This window comes from Rhinolophus hipposideros (assembly GCF_964194185.1).
Source record: "Rhinolophus hipposideros genome assembly, chromosome: 12".
NCBI classification, from domain to species: Eukaryota; Metazoa; Chordata; class Mammalia; order Chiroptera; family Rhinolophidae; genus Rhinolophus; species Rhinolophus hipposideros.
Window position 1 is genome coordinate 23,884,317 of NC_138058.1, and position 16,299 is coordinate 23,900,615.

The 16,299-nt window shown below is 51.2% G+C and overlaps 3 protein-coding genes across 3 annotated transcripts; 1 reads left to right on the forward strand and 2 right to left on the reverse strand.

Moving 5' to 3' along the window:
- Positions 1–2,050: 2,050 nt before the first annotated feature.
- MOGS (mannosyl-oligosaccharide glucosidase) lies at positions 2,051–5,856 on the forward strand. Its single transcript, XM_081068982.1, has 4 exons — positions 2,051–2,559; positions 2,738–2,964; positions 3,444–3,640; positions 3,875–5,856. The coding sequence occupies exons 1-4, from the start codon at positions 2,208–2,210 to the stop codon at positions 5,616–5,618; spliced, it is 2,520 nt and encodes an 839-aa protein (XP_080925108.1). The 5' UTR covers positions 2,051–2,207; the 3' UTR covers positions 5,619–5,856.
- Positions 5,857–6,008: 152 nt separating this feature from the next.
- Positions 6,009–8,652, reverse strand: WBP1 (WW domain binding protein 1). Its single transcript, XM_081069091.1, has 5 exons — positions 8,163–8,652; positions 7,723–7,821; positions 7,141–7,243; positions 6,841–7,017; positions 6,009–6,672 (listed from the first exon to the last, which is right to left on the reverse strand). The coding sequence occupies exons 1-5, from the start codon at positions 8,229–8,231 to the stop codon at positions 6,215–6,217; spliced, it is 906 nt and encodes a 301-aa protein (XP_080925217.1). The 5' UTR covers positions 8,232–8,652; the 3' UTR covers positions 6,009–6,214.
- A 222-nt stretch (positions 8,653–8,874) lies between these two features.
- On the reverse strand, positions 8,875–11,817 carry INO80B (INO80 complex subunit B). Its single transcript, XM_081069090.1, has 5 exons — positions 11,689–11,817; positions 11,269–11,461; positions 10,929–11,047; positions 10,380–10,549; positions 8,875–9,487 (listed from the first exon to the last, which is right to left on the reverse strand). Exons 1-5 carry the CDS (start codon positions 11,744–11,746, stop codon positions 8,957–8,959), a joined length of 1,071 nt encoding a protein of 356 aa, XP_080925216.1. The 5' UTR covers positions 11,747–11,817; the 3' UTR covers positions 8,875–8,956.
- Positions 11,818–16,299: the final 4,482 nt, after the last annotated feature.

The window sequence follows — 16,299 nt, forward strand, 5'->3', positions numbered from 1 at the left end:
ACAATGGTAGCAAGAAAGACAGGGCTGACCATTGGGTTTGATCAGAAGATGACTGCTGGGGGCCGGCCTGGTGGCTCAGGCGGTTGGAGCTCCTCCGTGCTCCTAACGCTGAACGCTGCTGGTTCGATTCCCACGTGGGCCAGTGGGCTTTCAACCGCAAGGGATGGTGGGCTGTGCCCCCTGCAACTAACAACGGCAACTGGACCTGGAGCTGAATAGCACCCTCCACAACTAAGATTGAACTAAGATTGAAAGGACAACGACTTGGAAAAAGTCCTGGAAGTACACACTGTTCCCCAATAAAGTCCTGTTCCCCTTCCCCAATAAAATCTTTAAAGATGACTGCCAAATGAGCAAAGTCTACCAGTGCAGGGTGGGCCCAGAAATTAGATTATAGTGAAATAGGAAGTGGATGTGCAGCATAAAGTATTAGTTTTATCTAATGCGTTTGGGTGGGAGGTGTGATAATAGAGAAGCATAGAGGTGTGAAATCAGAGTTTTTAAAAAGGGATTTTCAAAATCCCTATTTTGATAGGGATTTTTACTTTACGAAAATACCTTTTGTGGAGGAGAGACTGTTCTGTGACATGACTGCTGCCTGCCCCTACCCGCCAGGTAGATCCTGGCCAGAACAGATTGCTTCTGGAAAATCCCTTCGGAGACTGATCATCTTCTCCCAGCCCCAGGCACACATGTAAGGCATTTTCCCTTATCTGGGTTAGGTCATACTCCTTAGTGCCTGCCTCGTGGTGTGGAGGGTACCCATGTTGTCCTGCTACCATTCAAGGCGCACCTCATGTAAGTGCCCTTCATGTAGTGATGGAATTGTCAGCCTCTTTCTCTAGTCTGTTGGTCCCCAGAGATGTTACCTAACACCTTTTATGTGGAGCTGTTGGTGAAAAATAAGTAACCATCTAAGTTCTAAAACAACATCAAATGTAATGTCTCTTTTAGGTTAACCTGAAGTGCTGATGCTACCTCCTTCCTACAGCCTTCCCTGAACTGGACATTAAAACGATCCTTTCCCTAAGCTCCTTTGCTTTCTTGGTTGTAGAAAAGAAAAAATATGCATTCTCTAGGTGCATGCACCACCATCATGGTCCTTTTAGGGTTCATCTAGATAAGGAATCCTAGAATGAGGGGAGATGTAACTTATCTAAAGTGTAAAAACCCTACTGGAACAGATCTTAGGCTTCATCTTGGGCCCACTCTAGCCCTCTACTAGGAAAGTGGCCAAATTGTTAGAGTTTGATTCAGACACACCTGGGTTCCAAGTTACCCACTTCCTGTCTCTGGCCAGGGCCAAGTGACTTGAACTTTCTAAGCCACAGTTTTCAGCCACCTGACTGGGGCATGGTGGGAGTAGTTAAATGTAAAACACTCAGGATGGCATCTCAGGTGTATATCTATAATATATGTTTTGAAATATATATGTATTTTCCCCCCCTTTCTTCTTTCCGCCTCCACCCCCCCCCCTCCACACACACACACACTCTGGTTCGGTTCAAGCCGTCGTTTCTCAGTCTAGTTGTGTAGGACATAGTTCCTTGGCCCATGCTGGTATTATGAGCCTTGCGCTTCCCCTGGGCTGAGGCAGTCAGTGGTTGGTCAGCCGCTCATGGCAGCACACGGTCTCCCACCACAGCACACAGCAGCTCACGCTGGCTGCCAGCCACTCACTGGCCACCAGCTGCTCCTGGAGGCACACAGCAGCCCAGGGCAGCTCAGGCCAACCTCTGGCTGTTCACCGCAGCCCAGCTCCAAGGAGAGCTGTTGTTCACAATCTTAGCTAAAGAGGGCGCAGCTCACTGGCCCATGTGGGAATTTAGCCGGAGACCACCAACCACCTGAGCCACCGGGCTGGCCTAAAATATATTTAAAAGAGGCCGATGTCATTTTTTTTTTTTCCTACTAGCCTGTGAACTCCGTGAGGACATCAAATAAACACGACCGGGCCCAGGGAACCAACCCGGTTGACTAGCCTTATGCCACGTGGACGACCACAGTTCCGGTTTGGGGTCTTAACCTAACGTAGTGGGGCGGGACTTCCGGCGGGAGGCGGAAGCGGAGTTGGGGGGGCCGGGCTGGCTCGTGGGGCTGATAGATCAGTGGCCGCCCAGGCGCTGCGCTAGACCCGGGAGGCGAGGCAGGACCCTGCCTCCTTTGCCGCCTCCCGGAGCTCCCGCGACGCCGACCTCCGTGCCCGGATGGCTCGCGGCGAGAGGCGGCGCCGCGGAGCGCCGGCAGATGGAGCGCGGACGGCTGAGGGGGCGGCTCGGGGCGGCCCCGCGCGACGGGACAACCGGGTGGGCGTAGCTCGTAGCACGGCCAGGGGAGCAGTCCTGGCCATCGTGGCCCTGATTCTGGCCCTGAGCCTGTCGGGAAGCTGGCTGCTGGCGTGGTACCGTGCGCGGCGGGCGGTCACGCTGCACCCTGCGCCCCCGGCGCTGCCTCCAGACTCTTCCCGCCCCACCGTGGCCCCGGACTTCTTCTGGGGCACCTACCGCCCCCACGTGTACTTCGGCATGAAGACTCGAAGCCCGCAGCCCCTCATCACCGGTAACAGGGCCCCGGCGGGCAGGCAGGCGAACTCTTAATCTAGGTGCCCCAGCTTCACGCCAGAGCGAGGGTGGGGCGGAGTGGATCAGGAGAGTTACGGAGGGAAGACCCTGAAGTTCTCGGAGACCCAGAGGAACAGGATCCCTGCTCTTGACTTATGTGGCCATTCTACCCCCAGGACTGATGTGGGCGCAACAAGGCGCCACCCCAGGGACCCCTAAGCTCAGGCACACGTGTGAGCAGGGGGACGGCGTGGGTCCCTATGGCTGGGAGTTCCACGACGGTCTCTCCTTCGGGCGGCAACACATCCAGGATGGGGCCTTAAGGCTCACCACTGAATTCGTCAAGAGACCTGGGGGTCAGCACGGAGGGGACTGGAGCTGGAGAGTGACTGTAGAGCCTCAGGTCAGGGCCCCAGGACACCCTTTCCCAGCCCCGACTCCCTCCACCCTTTGCTGCCAGCGAATGCAGTGTGAAGGTGGGGAGGGGTGACAGAGGGACTGAGCCTGGCTGCCTAGTTTGAATCTGGCTACCTGCCTTAAACACTTGCTGGTAAAACCACCTCTATGCTATGTCTAAGCCTTGATTTCTGTTTTTTTTGTAAAATGAAGATAAAAATAGCACCTAACTCAACAGGATTGTAAGAAAGGAAATGATATGTAGCATTCTTAGCATAATACGTGGCACAGTACTCTTATTTCCCAGAGAACCCAGTTCTAGGCTCTTTGTCTCATCCTGGGTGCTTACCTCAGTGACCCTCAGCACTGCCAGATGTATGTGTTTCTCATGTTGCTCCCACCTGGGGCCCTTTTCCCTCACTAAGCCTGATTTTCAAGGGAGAATGCCAATCTAATGCTGTTTTTCTGTTCTCTCTGGTTATCCAGGCCTCAGGTACCTCTGCCCTTCCTTTGGTGTCCCTGTTCTTCTATGTGGTGACAGATGGCAAGGAAGTCCTAGTGCCAGAAGTTGGGGCTAAGGGGCAGTTGAAGTTCATCAGTGGGCACACCAGTGAACTTGGTGACTTCCGTTTTACACTTCTGCCACCAACCAGTCCAGGGGATACTGTACCCAAGTATGGCAGGTAACTGGGGGAAGAGTGTGGGGTGGTTGGTAGGGGTGGTGTAGATGCTGACCTAGCCTGATTTCTCCCTCCCCAACTCTACCCTTTCCACCAGTTATTTCCCTTCTCACCAGGCTCCACGTCCCCTGCTTTGCCAAGACCCTCCCATCCTGACTCCTGATGACCTCATGTCTCTTTATAATCCCCTCCACTTCTTCCTTAGTAACATTTCCTATTTATCTTTTTCATTTCCAGCTACAATGTCTTCTGGTCCTCCAACCCAGGACTTCCCTTGCTGACAGAGATGGTGAAGAGTCGCCTAAATAGCTGGTTTCAGCATCGGTCGCCAGGGGCCTCCCCTGAACGCTACCTTGGCTTGCCAGGTTCTCTGAAGTGGGAGGACAGAGGCCCAAGTGGGCAAGGACAGCAACAAGGGCAATTCTTGATACAACAGGTGACACTGAAAGTCCCCTTTTCCATGGAGCTGGTGTTTGAATCAGGCAGTGCCCAGGCAGGAAGAAACCAAGCTCTGGGGCAGCTGGCAGGCAGCCTGCTGAGCCAGGCCCTGGAGACCCATATTGAAGCCTTTAGAGAGCGCTTTGAGAAGACCTTCCGGCTGCAGGAGAAGGGCCTGAGCCCTGGGGAGCAGGCTTTGGGTCGGGCTGCCCTCAGCGGCCTCCTTGGGGGGATTGGCTACTTCTATGGACAGGGTCTGGTGTTGCCAGACATGAAGGCTGAGGGGTCTGAACAGAAGGTGGCCCCTGCCCTTTTTCCCCCTGTCCCTCTTTTCACAGCGGTGCCCTCCCGGTCATTCTTCCCACGAGGCTTCCTTTGGGATGAAGGCTTTCACCAGCTGGTGGTCCAGCGGTGGGATCCCCGCCTCACCCAAGAGGCCATAGGCCATTGGCTGGGACTGCTTAATGCTGATGGCTGGATTGGGCGGGAGCAGGTGCTCGGGGATGAGGCTCGAGCCCGGGTACCCCCAGAATTTCTGGTGCAACGAGCAGCCCATGCCAACCCCCCCACCCTACTTTTGCCTGTAGCCCACATGTTAGAAGGTGGTGACCCTGCGGACTTAGCCTTCCTCCGCAGGGCCTTTCCCCGTCTGTACGCCTGGTTCTCCTGGCTCCATCAGAGCCAGGCAGGGCCAGTGCCGCTATCTTACCGCTGGCGGGGCCGGGACCCAACCTTGCCAACGCTGTTGAACCCCAAGACGCTGCCTTCAGGACTAGATGACTATCCCCGAGCTTCGCACCCTTCAGCCACTGAGCGGCACCTGGACCTGCGGTGCTGGGTAGCACTGGGTGCCCATGTGCTGATGCGGCTGGCAGAGCAGCTGGGAGAGGCCGAGGCAGCTGCAGAGCTGGGCACGCTGGCTGCCTCACTGGGAGAAGAGAAGATCCTGGATGAGCTGCACTGGGCCCCAGAGCTAGGAGTCTTTGCAGACTTTGGGAACCACACAAAAGCTGTGCAGCTAAAGCCTCGGCCCCCTCAGGGGCTGGTGCGGGTGGTGGGCCGGCCACACCCTCGCTTACAGTATGTGGATGCCTTGGGCTATGTCAGTATTTTCCCCTTGTTGCTGCGGCTGCTGGACCCCCACTCGTCCCGCCTTGGGCCCCTCCTGGATGTTCTAGCTGACAGTCGCCATCTCTGGAGCCCCTTTGGTTTGCGCTCCCTTGCAGCCTCCAGCTCCTTTTACGGCCAGCGCAATTCAGAGCATGATCCTCCCTACTGGCGGGGTGCTGTGTGGCTCAATGTCAACTACCTGGCCCTGGGGGCTCTCCACCACTATGGGCATCTGGAGGGTCCCCACCAGGCCCGGGCTGCCAAGCTCCACCGTGAGCTACGTGCTAATGTGGTGGGCAACGTGTGGCAGCAGTACCAGGCCACAGGTTTCCTGTGGGAGCAATACAGTGACCAGGACGGGCGGGGCATGGGCTGCCGTCCTTTCCAAGGTTGGACCAGCCTTGTCCTACTGGCCATGGCTGAAGACTACTAAAAGGGGAGTGTGGGAAGAGAGCCAGGCCCCTTGTGCCACTCTGGACTAGAAAGATAAGGTCTCTAGCTTCTGCCCCCAGCCCTCAGATACCAGTGCTTCAAACCTTCCTCAGCTCATCTCAGGTGTCTCCTTACTGTCATACCACACAGCCCTGGGGTGAATGTGAATTCAGAGTCTTATTTTTCTAAATAAATTGGAAAAGCATGCCAAATTCTCTTGCTTTTGCCAGCTTTGCTTCACCAAGAGAGGTCTTAGCTCAATCCAGACCTTAGGGCTGCCTGCTGTCCTTTAGAGAAGGTGCAAAGAGTGGCCATTACCTGTCCCTTCCCAATCCAGTCGGGTCAAGTGCAATGCAGTGAGTTGAGCACTGGTCCACCCAAGTCCACAGCAGCTGGTTCACATCTCTTTAATGAGATCAAAGGCTCCTGTGTATGTCATGGGTAGAGCTAGCACAGTCCCCCAAATACTGCCCCTTTCTGTAAGACACCAGCCCTTCCAGGCAGATTCTAGGAGGACAGAGGCAGAAGAAAACTCAAGGAGTTAGGACCAGGCCTGTTTTTGGTGGACAAGTAACCCACCCACCCTCCCCTAACTGCTTATGGGATATCCCCTTCATTGGAAACCAGCCCCGCAGGAGAAACCTGGGGTATGGGATCTAGGGGCAGGGCACGAGGGGAGTGGTCCCTCAGATCTGGCTGAGTGGCACCAACCCTAGCCTTGATTGGCTCGCCCTCATTGGAGTCAGGACAAGGGCAGAGCTCAATGCCCGAGTCACCAGTCAGGCGGTGATAGCGGCCAGAAGGGGATGTGGGGTCAGGGCTCACCCCTGCCCCAAGTTCACCCTCCTGACGAGGGGGGGCACTCTGGTGGGAGGAAACACCTTGCACATTTGTTCCCTCGCAGTGGGCAGGGCAGCTAGAAGCAGAGGAGCAGCAGGTGCATTCCCTGGAAGCAGTCATGGCGCAGCCTGGGGCTGCAGTGTAAGGAGGCGGCGGTGTGCCCGGTTGGTGAACCACGTCCTCATAGGCTGGGGGTTTGAAGGCGCTGAGGAGGCCTGCAGGAAAGAATGGCATCGTTGGTTGAAGGCAACCAGAGGTGAGATGGTGGTTTCTTTCCTATTAGGGAAAAGTGCTTTGAAATGTCTGAAAAGGGAATGGGATGATTCAGGGTCCTGGTATGGGAGGGGCCACTCGCGGTGAGCCCGGAGCCTCAAGTCACTCACGAAGGTCAAGCAGTGAACCGGCAGGGACAGGGCCAGCCCCATGGCACGCCCCATGGTAGGCCAACAAGTTGATCTCACGCTGCCGCTGCTGTTGCTGCAGCCGGAGTTTAGCTCGTCGATGGCGGAAGGCGCAACAGCAACTAAAGAGGATGAGGACAGTCCAGAGAAGCCAGAACCCTGCAGGGGGTGAGGAGAGTATTAGATACTTCCCATGCAGGGAAGGTCGGTCCTTGAAGGCTGGAATTCTGAGGTCCAAGGGAAGGTGGGCAGGATCAGAGAAGAGCCTCCCTGCAGACTCACACCAAAGCTCATAGTAGTAGGTGCAGCAGCCAGTCTCCCCACAGCAGTGACCACTCTCACAGAGGTAGGGCTGGTTGTTCACTCCTGGGCACAGCTCTCGAAGCTGGGAGCAAGGAGGCACTTAGAACCAGCCCAAGGCACTGTCCACCCCCAACCCCAACCCCTGCATGCACATACACAACCCCACCCTGGGAACCAAGTTTAGCTCAGATCTATGGGGAGAGGGAAGAGTGATGCTGAGAGGAGTGCTCAAATATCTGAAAGGGTGTCAACATGGAATAGCAAAAATCAGTCCAGAGAACAAGATGAAAGGGGACATACAGAGGCAGATTTCAGCTCTGCGTATAGGCTGGCCCTCAAGGTGTTTTCTGTTAATGGAATGTTTTGGCAGAAGACAGTCTGAGATATCTCGAAGTCTTGGACAATGGGTAAGGGGTTTAAAGTAATTTCCAAAGCTAAGATGCTTTCATCATCCCCCACCATCTGCCACTCCCCATCCCCAAGGTGATCTTTCCACCCCTGGATCTCAGACTTCCTAGGGTAGAGGACCGGCAGTGTGAGACCCAGAACAGTGCTCCCCACCAGATGGGATTGCTGTGGATGATAAAGGATGGCATCCAGGCCGCGAGTCTGGATTCCAGGTCTCCAAATTGCTCCCTCAGGAGAAGCCGCTGCTGGACTCTGTTGTGACAATAGGCACACAGAAAAAAATCACAAATAACTGATGCAAGACAGAGGAAGCCTCCCTGGGGCCTCTCTATGCCTCTGGTGACTGGAGAGCCACTGCAAGCTCCCACCGCAGCCATGAGATGAGTCTATGAGGCTTCAGGCAAAGTCAACTGCATCTACGTTACAAAGTTGAGACAAAGAGTGGAAGGGGCATATTTAGGAACTTCACAGTGCCTTTAGCTCCGTGAGTTCCTCCCTCACCCCACCCCTCCCCCACCCTAAAAAGCAGGGACAGGAAAGGGGAAAGGGAAATAAATGGCTGTCGCGATGGGCTTTGGGAGCTGTTGGGATACCTGCTGTTGCGGCACCCGAAGTGCCCCCCAGGCCTCCTCGCTGCTGTTCCCGCTGCTGGCCTGAGCCATGCCTCCACCTACAGCCCTTTGAAGGCCACAGCCTCCTCCACTGCCAGCCACCCCGCCCCTGCCACCACGGCCGCCACCGCCATGGTCCCTGCCCGGCCCATCTTCACTGCTGCCACCATCACTCCACGGTCGGAGCTCCCATCCGGGGAGAGCACTGCCAACTAGGACCCAGGTTGCTGTCCTACCAATCAGCGTCGCCCTCCGGGGGACGGGCCAATAGGAGCAGGTCGGAGGCTTCTCCCGGTGACCAATCCACAGCAGCGCCCCCGGCACTCTCCCAGACAACAAGAGCTCTCCCAGACAAAGAGTGGGGTAAGGTTCGACCCACGGCTCTGACTGACGGCCACAATAGCCAATACGGACAACAGAACTGGCTTCGAGTTGTCGACCAATGAACGGCCATCCAGAAGAGCCAAGTTTCCGCCGATTGGCTTGAGCCGTTTTCGGGATGACACCACAAGCCTGACCTCGCTAGTTAATGCCGGTGGCAGAGGCTAGGTCCCCAAATCAGCTTGAGTCTGGGCGCAAGTGGCCCGTCTTCGTGCGGCCTGGTGGACGTTTCCCAGGCGTCGATGCAAGCTTCAATGGGGGCACTGGTACGGGGAATTGGCCTCCCATACCCCATTCCCCAATTCTGTACAAGTCAAGGCACTGGATTAAATTTAATAAGGTGGGGAAGACACTGAATCTGGGCAGGGGAGAGGGCGCAGTCTGGGTTAAAGGCCTTAAGTAGCCAAAAGGGGGGATCCGGGGCCCTCGGGGCCCCCGAGCCGCATCTGCAGGTTGATGCGGTAGCACTGAAGGCTGCAGAGTGCCTGGCCCGTGCGGGAGCAGGCGTATCGGCGCGGGTGCGGGCAGCCAGGGACGGAGCATCGTGGAGGAGGGCCAGATGGGGACGGCCGCTGAGCCACTGGTGCGGGGGTGGGGACGCCAGGTGGGAAGGAAAGCGTGGACCCCTGGGCCCCACTGCTGTAGCGCACCATGGGGGACGGGGCCGCAGCCCGCCCTCCCCGCCGCTCTCCCCGCGCAGCCCCGCGGCCTCCCCTCCCACTGGGGGCAGCAGTCTTGGTGAGGCGCTCAATAGTCTGGTTCTTGTGCTCCTCCGCGCGCCGCGCCGCCTGCAGTCGCCTCTTACGGGCCCGCTCCTCACGCTTCAGCAGCATCTCCTCGGTGAGGACAGGGGCCTGGCACTCTCCAGCCACAGGCAGCGGCAGCATCGGGGAAGGCTGACTCTGTGCCTTTTGAAGCAGAGCTCGCTGGGGAGAGACAAACGGGCGGTGTCAGAAAATGGAGGGGTGAAGTCCACAGGAAGGAGGCAGGGGGAAGAGGGAAGAAGGCACGCGTAAAGCAGGGGCTTAAGGACCTTGAGCACCCTTCTCCAGGAGCCCTTACTACTTCCTCCTCCCAGGTCTCCACGCTGGCAACCTGCCTGCCCTATGTACCAAAACTCTGCACCACATGGGGGGAAGAGGGGTTGTTTTCAATCTTTTAATCTCAATAGATAGCCTCAATGGATAACTGCTCAAGCTAAAAACTCAAGGTTACCCTTGATTCCTCTTCCCTGCTCACAATAAACGTCTACTTGTAAAATACATCCATCTGATTTTCTCCAACAACTTCACCTTGGTTCAAGCCACCACCATCTCTCAACGACTACTTCAACAGCTCCCTAGTTGGTTTGCTGGCTTCTATCCCTTATCCGCCCCCAAGAAGCCAAAGTAATCTACTGAAATGTAAATCAAATACATCACTTCTCTGCTTCCAATCCTTCCATGTTTTAGTCACACTTATTCTCCTTGACCACTACTAGGCATGTTCCCCTCAGGGCCTTTGTGCCTGTTGGTCTCTGCCTGAAAAGCAACTCTGGTATTAGAAATGTTACCTCTTCAGAGAGGTCATCCCTCCCTATCTGCTGTTGTTTCTTTTCTACCACTTTGTTTCATCACCCTATTTTTGTTATAAACCGAATAGCTTTTCAAAAGTATTTACTTATTTAACTCCCAACATACACACACGAATACCAGCTCCATGAGAACAGAAACCTTGTCTTTTCTCCACTGCTGATTTCCCACTGCCCAGAAAAGTTCTTGGGACATGGAAGGTTCTCTCTATATATTTGGTAACTGAATAAAAAACGAATCAACTTACCTGTCGAGCAGTGAGCAGTCGTTCATTGATCTCCTTCTTGAGATCTCCATTGTCATCCAGCTCCCCCTTCTCCAGGGCATCCAGCCACCTCTGTTCCTCCTCTTCCTCCTGACCCCCTAAGTCCCCTGATAGGTCACGAAGTGGGGAGGGGGACAAATTACTGTCTTCATCTGGAAAGGAAAGTTGGAGAGATAAAAGTAGAATTGTTCAAAGAACAAGCAGTGACTGCTGGAAAAAGAACTCAGGTCTGAGCAAGGGTAACAACCCCAAACTCTCACAGGCGAGGGGACAGGAGGGCAGGGAGGGGGCTCTCAGTGCATGCGTGTGCTGAAAAAGCATTTACAATAATACTTCACTCTAAAAATTCCTGCCTGCCTACTAAACAAAGACATAAAAAATAGAATTAAAAAAAAGTAGAATTGTTCAGATGAGGCAGCCTAATTTGGCCAATACTGGGACACAAAATTCTCACCTTCCTCGGAGCCAACCCTCTCCCATTAACCAGGTATGATGAGAAACCCAGTTTCCCCACCTCCAGATCCTTCTCACCCAGCCAGGCACGGTACTGCTCAAGGGGGACTCCTTCCATAGGTTCCTCTTCATTGTCCACAACCATAAGGGGAGAGGGTGAGCGAGGCCCCTCAGGGATCACAGTGAAGGTAGGAACACTGCAGAGAAGCAACACCACTGTAAGCTGAGCAAGTGCCCTCCTTCTATTCAGTAGCTACACCCAGCTTTCCTCCACATCCTTTAGGGTGCCTGCTGCCTTCACCCCGGCCCTGCAGCCACAGTGTCCATTCTGTCTTCTGGAAAGCCCAGCCAGCTTCCCACTCTAGCTTTGCCGGCTCCTAAAGTTCCCCAAGTAAAACCTTGGCTCTCTCCGCCTCACCTCTTGGTGCCCAGGACCTGCCCGCCCAGCTTAATTTTGAGTTTGAGCTGGGGCTTGGCAGGAGACGGTTGCGTGGGTCCAGCCTCTTCTTCCTGGTGGTGTTTCTTCTTGTGTTTCTTCTTGTGCTTCTTGTGCTTTTTCTTGTGCACTCCGTGGCCGTGGGCACCTGCCAGACTCAACTCCAGCGCTTCCCCTGCGGAAGGAGAGTCTGTCAACAGTTTATGGGAGGAGAGGGGCAGGGAGAGCGCTGAAGAACCCAGTACCCCTAAGAGGTCCCCCTCTCCCCGCGGCACTCGCCGTTACCATAACAACAGCCCCACCTACCTCCTCCCACCTGTGGCGAAGTGCCCCGGAAGCTCCGAGGAGCTTCTTTTGTGTTGTTTTGCGAAGGTCTAAGATGCTTTATCGACTCGCGCTTACCTGGCTCAGGGGCCTCCATAGCCCCAGAGATGTTCCCGCGTCGCCACAGCTTACTCATGAGGTCCTGCTAAGAAAGGGGACTGGAAATGGTCTGGACACACGCAGACACGCCTCTTCCGCCCCGCGGAAGAACTAAATCCAGCAAAATAACCGGCTACTTCCGGTGCGTAGCAACCATGCTTGTCCGGGCACTCTTTGCGGCTAAAAAAAAAAAAAAGAAAGAAAGAAAAAAACATCCTCCCTGAGAAACAACGATACTCCCAACAGAAGTTCCGAGTCCTCTGAGAAGGAGACAAGTCAAAGGGGCAGGGCTTGCCCCTCGCTCCGTCTCTACACTCGATTCCAGAACTCAGCGCGGGCGATTCAATTATTATTACACTCCAGAGGGGTGAGCACATATACTCCGGACCAGATTCGGGGCTAGACTGGGAGGATGCAAAGATGAATCTGAACACTTGACTTTGCCTTGGAAGAGCTCACAGTTTGGTTGAGGAGTACATAAGAAACTGTATTGCCGGCAAAATGGCAGAAATGCTTAACAGCACAAATGCCCTAGGAGCAGGACAAATAGTGTTTAAGCCTAAATGCTCGCAAGTAGGGAAATGGATAAATGAATTATGGGTACATCTGTCCAATCTGGAGCACCATGTTGCTAACAAAAGAGTGATAAATAATTGATAAAATTGACATGGTATTTAGATCTGAGTGGGTAATGGCATTGGAAACAGTCTTTTTTTTTTTTAAATTAGAGAGTCTTTTTATTTATTTATTTATTTATTTATTATTATTATTTTATTGGGGAAGGGAAACTGTGTACTTCCAGGACTTTTTTTTTTCCAAGTCAAGTCGTTGTCCCCTCAATCCTAGTTGTGGAGGGCGCAGCTCAGCTCCAGGTCCAGTTGCCGTTGCTAGTTGCAGGGGGCGCAGCCCACCATCCCTTGTGGGAGTCAAGGAATCGAACTGGCAACCTTGTGGTTCAGAGCCCACTGGCCCATGTGGGAATTGAACCGGCAGCCTTCGGAGTTAGTAGCATGGAGCATGGAGCTCCAACCGCCTGAGGCACCGGGCGGGCCCCTGGAAACAGTCTTAAGTGTCGCTCTAATGAAACACCAAAATAATTTGGGATATGGTTTTGGTACATCCATACAATGGGAAGGTATACTGCTATTAAAAGCAGTGAAGCCCCCAGAAGACTACTCAAGAAACTGGTGACAGCAATTCTGATGGATAGCTGGGGAACAAGGGTGAAAGGAGACTTGTTTTTCATAAAATACCCTTTTTTGCCTATTGAACTTTGTATTAAACCTGTGGGCTTTTTTTTACCTAACTTCAAAAAAAAAAAAAAAGATAGGTCTGTATATGCTGATATGTAAAATGAGAAAAGCAAGTTTCAAGATGATGTGATTCCATTTTTAAAAGCATAATATGCTATTAATATATGCATAGAAAAAAATTGAGGAATGTATACTTATCATTAATGGTGATTGTCTTTAGAAGTTAGGGTTGGAGAATTTTCACTATCTAGAGCTGTAATGAATTTTCTTACATCCAGTATATATCACATTTATAATTAGAAAAAAAACACCATCTATATACATATATTTAAATATGTATGAGGTATGTATCTGAACAAGATATTAGAGTAACAGTGAAAAAAGAGAGAACTGATTCAAGAGATATTTCACTGAGAAAATTAAAAGGAATCAATGAGCAATTTTATATGGGAATTCAGTCAGGAAGAAATCAATGTTGTATAGTGATTCAGATGAAAAGAATGGACTTTGGAATCAAACAAGCCTATTATCAAATACTAGTTCTACCATGTAAATGAAAAGGGGACCACATACTATACCCGACAAGCTCAGGGGAGGCCAGCACGGAGGGCCTTACAAATTCAGAGACCAAAAGTAACCATGTAGGATGGTCTGAACGTAAAAATTCTTAACTAAAAGCAGGTAATCATGTCCTAGGCCTATAGCTTCCTTGCCAAAAGTCTATTTTTACTTTACGTGAGCCTGTCTGTTGTCTTTTTTGCATCTAAGATAACGTAACTTTGAAATGTCAGAATAATTCCCTTTTCCAGACTCCTCAGAGCACAACCTACTGTATCAGAGCAGGAGACCACAGAACCCCTCATTGTTATCTTGTTCCCCACATACCATCTCCATGTGCTGTAAATGTTAATTATTAACTATCCCGTACCCACCAAGGTAAAAGAAGTTTGTGTCTCTCTATTTTACTTTTTATCCAGTCTCAGAGGTTTCCCCACTTTGCTTTCTCCCACCTCCTTAATCTACCACCAATAGATTTCATGTAACCCTCCTTACATCTCCTGTTTTGATTCTAATGTATAAAATAAGTGGCAAAGCTACCATTCTCCAGAGCATTTTCTCAATCCATTGAGATTTTGTTTCCTGGCAATTGACATCAGCTTGGCTCGTAAAAATTCTCTACAGGTTTAGACATTTCTTACGTTGACAATCATTTATTAGCTATGTAATCTTGAGCTCAAAGTTATTTAAGCTCTCCGAACCTCAAATTTCAGCTTTGTAAGATGGAATAAAGTAGAATCTATTTCATAGGGTTCTTTCAAGGATTAAAGCAAATCGAGAATGCAGTACCTAGGGTAGTATCTAGCACATAGTATGTGTTCAATAAGCAAACAACAGCAACAATAATAAATAATCTTTACATTTATAGCCCAAGTATTTAGAGAAAACAAAGTGTTTTAAATAAAGAGAACATAGGGCCGGCCTGGTGGCTCAGGCGGTTGGAGCTCCGTGCTCCTAACTCCGAAGGCTGCCGGTTCGATTCCCACATGGGCCAGTGGGCTCTCAACACACACATACACACACACACACACACAAAGGCAAAAAAAAAAAAAAAAAAAAAGTTAAAAAAAAAAAAGAATATGAAAAATAAACCTTAAAAAAAAAAAATAAAGAGAACATAGGTAGAGAAGCAAGTAAGAAGAGAATCATTTAGTGTTGCCTAAGGAGAGTTTGAAGTACCAATGGGAGTGCGCAGATGAAGATGGAATACTGAGAGGAGAAACCAATGCAGAAGGTGTGAGTGACAGTGTCATCAGCATAATAATGGAGGTCCCTAAAGGGACAGGAACAGATGAAACAAGTAGATGAAGAGGAAAGGACCAGGAACAGATCTGAATGGGCACCTGTCCTGGACAGGCAGGCCAAAGGGCCAGGCTAGGTTGAGAAGAGGAGGTCGAGAGGCAAGAAAGGCATGCAAGGGCAGAGTATCAGCAGATGAAGACTGTGATCAGCAATGTACAGTCCTGCAAAGGGCAGGCTGAGCTCCAAGAAGAAGATGCATTCTATCAGGGTGTGAAGGCAATAGTCCTCTATCACCAGGAGTTACAAAGATGGATCACTTGCTGTTGGTATTAGAGTTTATAACCTGCTTTCGTATCCCTTCTCTCCATTGATCCTCATGGCAGCTCCATAAGGGAGATGCTATTGTTCCCTCATGAGGACACTGAGGCTCAGAGAAGTTAAATGATTTGGCCAAAGTCCCATAGTTAGAGAGTGGCAGAGCCAGCCTCAAACAGGCTTCCTGACAGTGGGCCCAGTGGTGTTTCCTCAACATCCTGATACCCAGCAGGGAAGAAGTGGCAACAGCAAGTAACCACTGACTTCATTCTTTTGTTTTGTTTTTAATTTTGCTTTGTTTAGAATGGGAGAGGTTTGAGCATGTTCCTGGGCTGAAAGGAAGAACTTTGTCTTTCTGAAAGAGTTCTTGGCCGTATTTTTAAAATATAACTTACTTTGAAATAATTTCAAACTTTAGAAAAGTTGCAAGAAGAGTACAAAGAACTTTCTTAACTCCTTAAATAGATTCTTCAATTGTTAACATTTACCATTTTGTTCCCCCATCCCATTATCATATTCCTTCTCTAATTAATTTGAAAGCTAGTTGCAGACATGATACCATTTCACCCCTAAATATTTCCTCAAAACAAGTTCTATACACTGTTCTATACACTGTTCTATACACAAGTTCTATACACTGTTCTATAACCTTTGTGCAACCCTCCCAACGAGGAAATTAACATTAATGCAACATTACTGTCCAATCCACAGACCCCATTCAAATTTCACCAAGTGCCTTATGTCGCTTTTCCTAGCCCAGGATCCAAATCCAGGATCATGCATTCCACTTACTTATCATGCCTCTTTGATCTGCTTCAATCTGGAATGTTTCCTTGCTCCTTCCCTATCTTTTGTGACCTTGACAATTTTAAAGAGTATGGGCCTGTGATTCTGTAAGTTGTCCCTCCACCTGGATCTGTCTGCTGTTTCCTCATGTCTAGACTCATAAATTCTTGGTAGGAGTACTACGCACACCAAAAGATTATGGTGTGTTCATCTCAGTGTATCACATCAGGAGGCACACAATGTCAGCCTAGCCCCACCACTGGTGATGCTAAACTTGATCACCTGGTCAGGGTGGTGTCTGCCAGTTTTCTTCACTATCAAGTCACTATTTTCACTTTTGTGAGTGTTTTCTGGGGAAATACTCTGAAACTAATATCCTATTCCCTGTCAAACCTCCACTTACCAGGCTTCATATCCATTGATGAATACTGTATAA

What these genes read in the sequence shown, in the direction of transcription:
- MOGS (XM_081068982.1), top strand. Translation starts at nt 2,208, where the DNA reads ATGGCTCGCGGCGAGAGGCGGCGCCGCGGAGCGCCGGCAGATGGAGCG. An exon ending in CCCGCAGCCCCTCATCACCG is followed by an intron (nt 2,560 to 2,737) that starts GTAACAGGGCCC and finishes TTCTACCCCCAG; the next exon opens with GACTGATGTGGGCGCAACAA. An exon ending in GAGTGACTGTAGAGCCTCAG is followed by an intron (nt 2,965 to 3,443) that starts GTCAGGGCCCCA and finishes CTGGTTATCCAG; the next exon opens with GCCTCAGGTACCTCTGCCCT.
- WBP1 (XM_081069091.1), bottom strand. Translation starts at nt 8,231, where the DNA reads ATGGCTCAGGCCAGCAGCGGGAACAGCAGCGAGGAGGCCTGGGGGGCA. An exon ending in TTCGGGTGCCGCAACAGCAG is followed by an intron (nt 7,822 to 8,162) that starts GTATCCCAACAG and finishes TTGTCACAACAG; the next exon opens with AGTCCAGCAGCGGCTTCTCC. An exon ending in CGGTTCACTGCTTGACCTTC is followed by an intron (nt 6,673 to 6,840) that starts GTGAGTGACTTG and finishes TCTTTCCTGCAG; the next exon opens with GCCTCCTCAGCGCCTTCAAA.
- INO80B (XM_081069090.1), bottom strand. Translation starts at nt 11,746, where the DNA reads ATGAGTAAGCTGTGGCGACGCGGGAACATCTCTGGGGCTATGGAGGCC. An exon ending in GCAGTACCGTGCCTGGCTGG is followed by an intron (nt 10,550 to 10,928) that starts GTGAGAAGGATC and finishes TTTCCTTTCCAG; the next exon opens with ATGAAGACAGTAATTTGTCC. An exon ending in GACTGCTCACTGCTCGACAG is followed by an intron (nt 9,488 to 10,379) that starts GTAAGTTGATTC and finishes GTCTCTCCCCAG; the next exon opens with CGAGCTCTGCTTCAAAAGGC.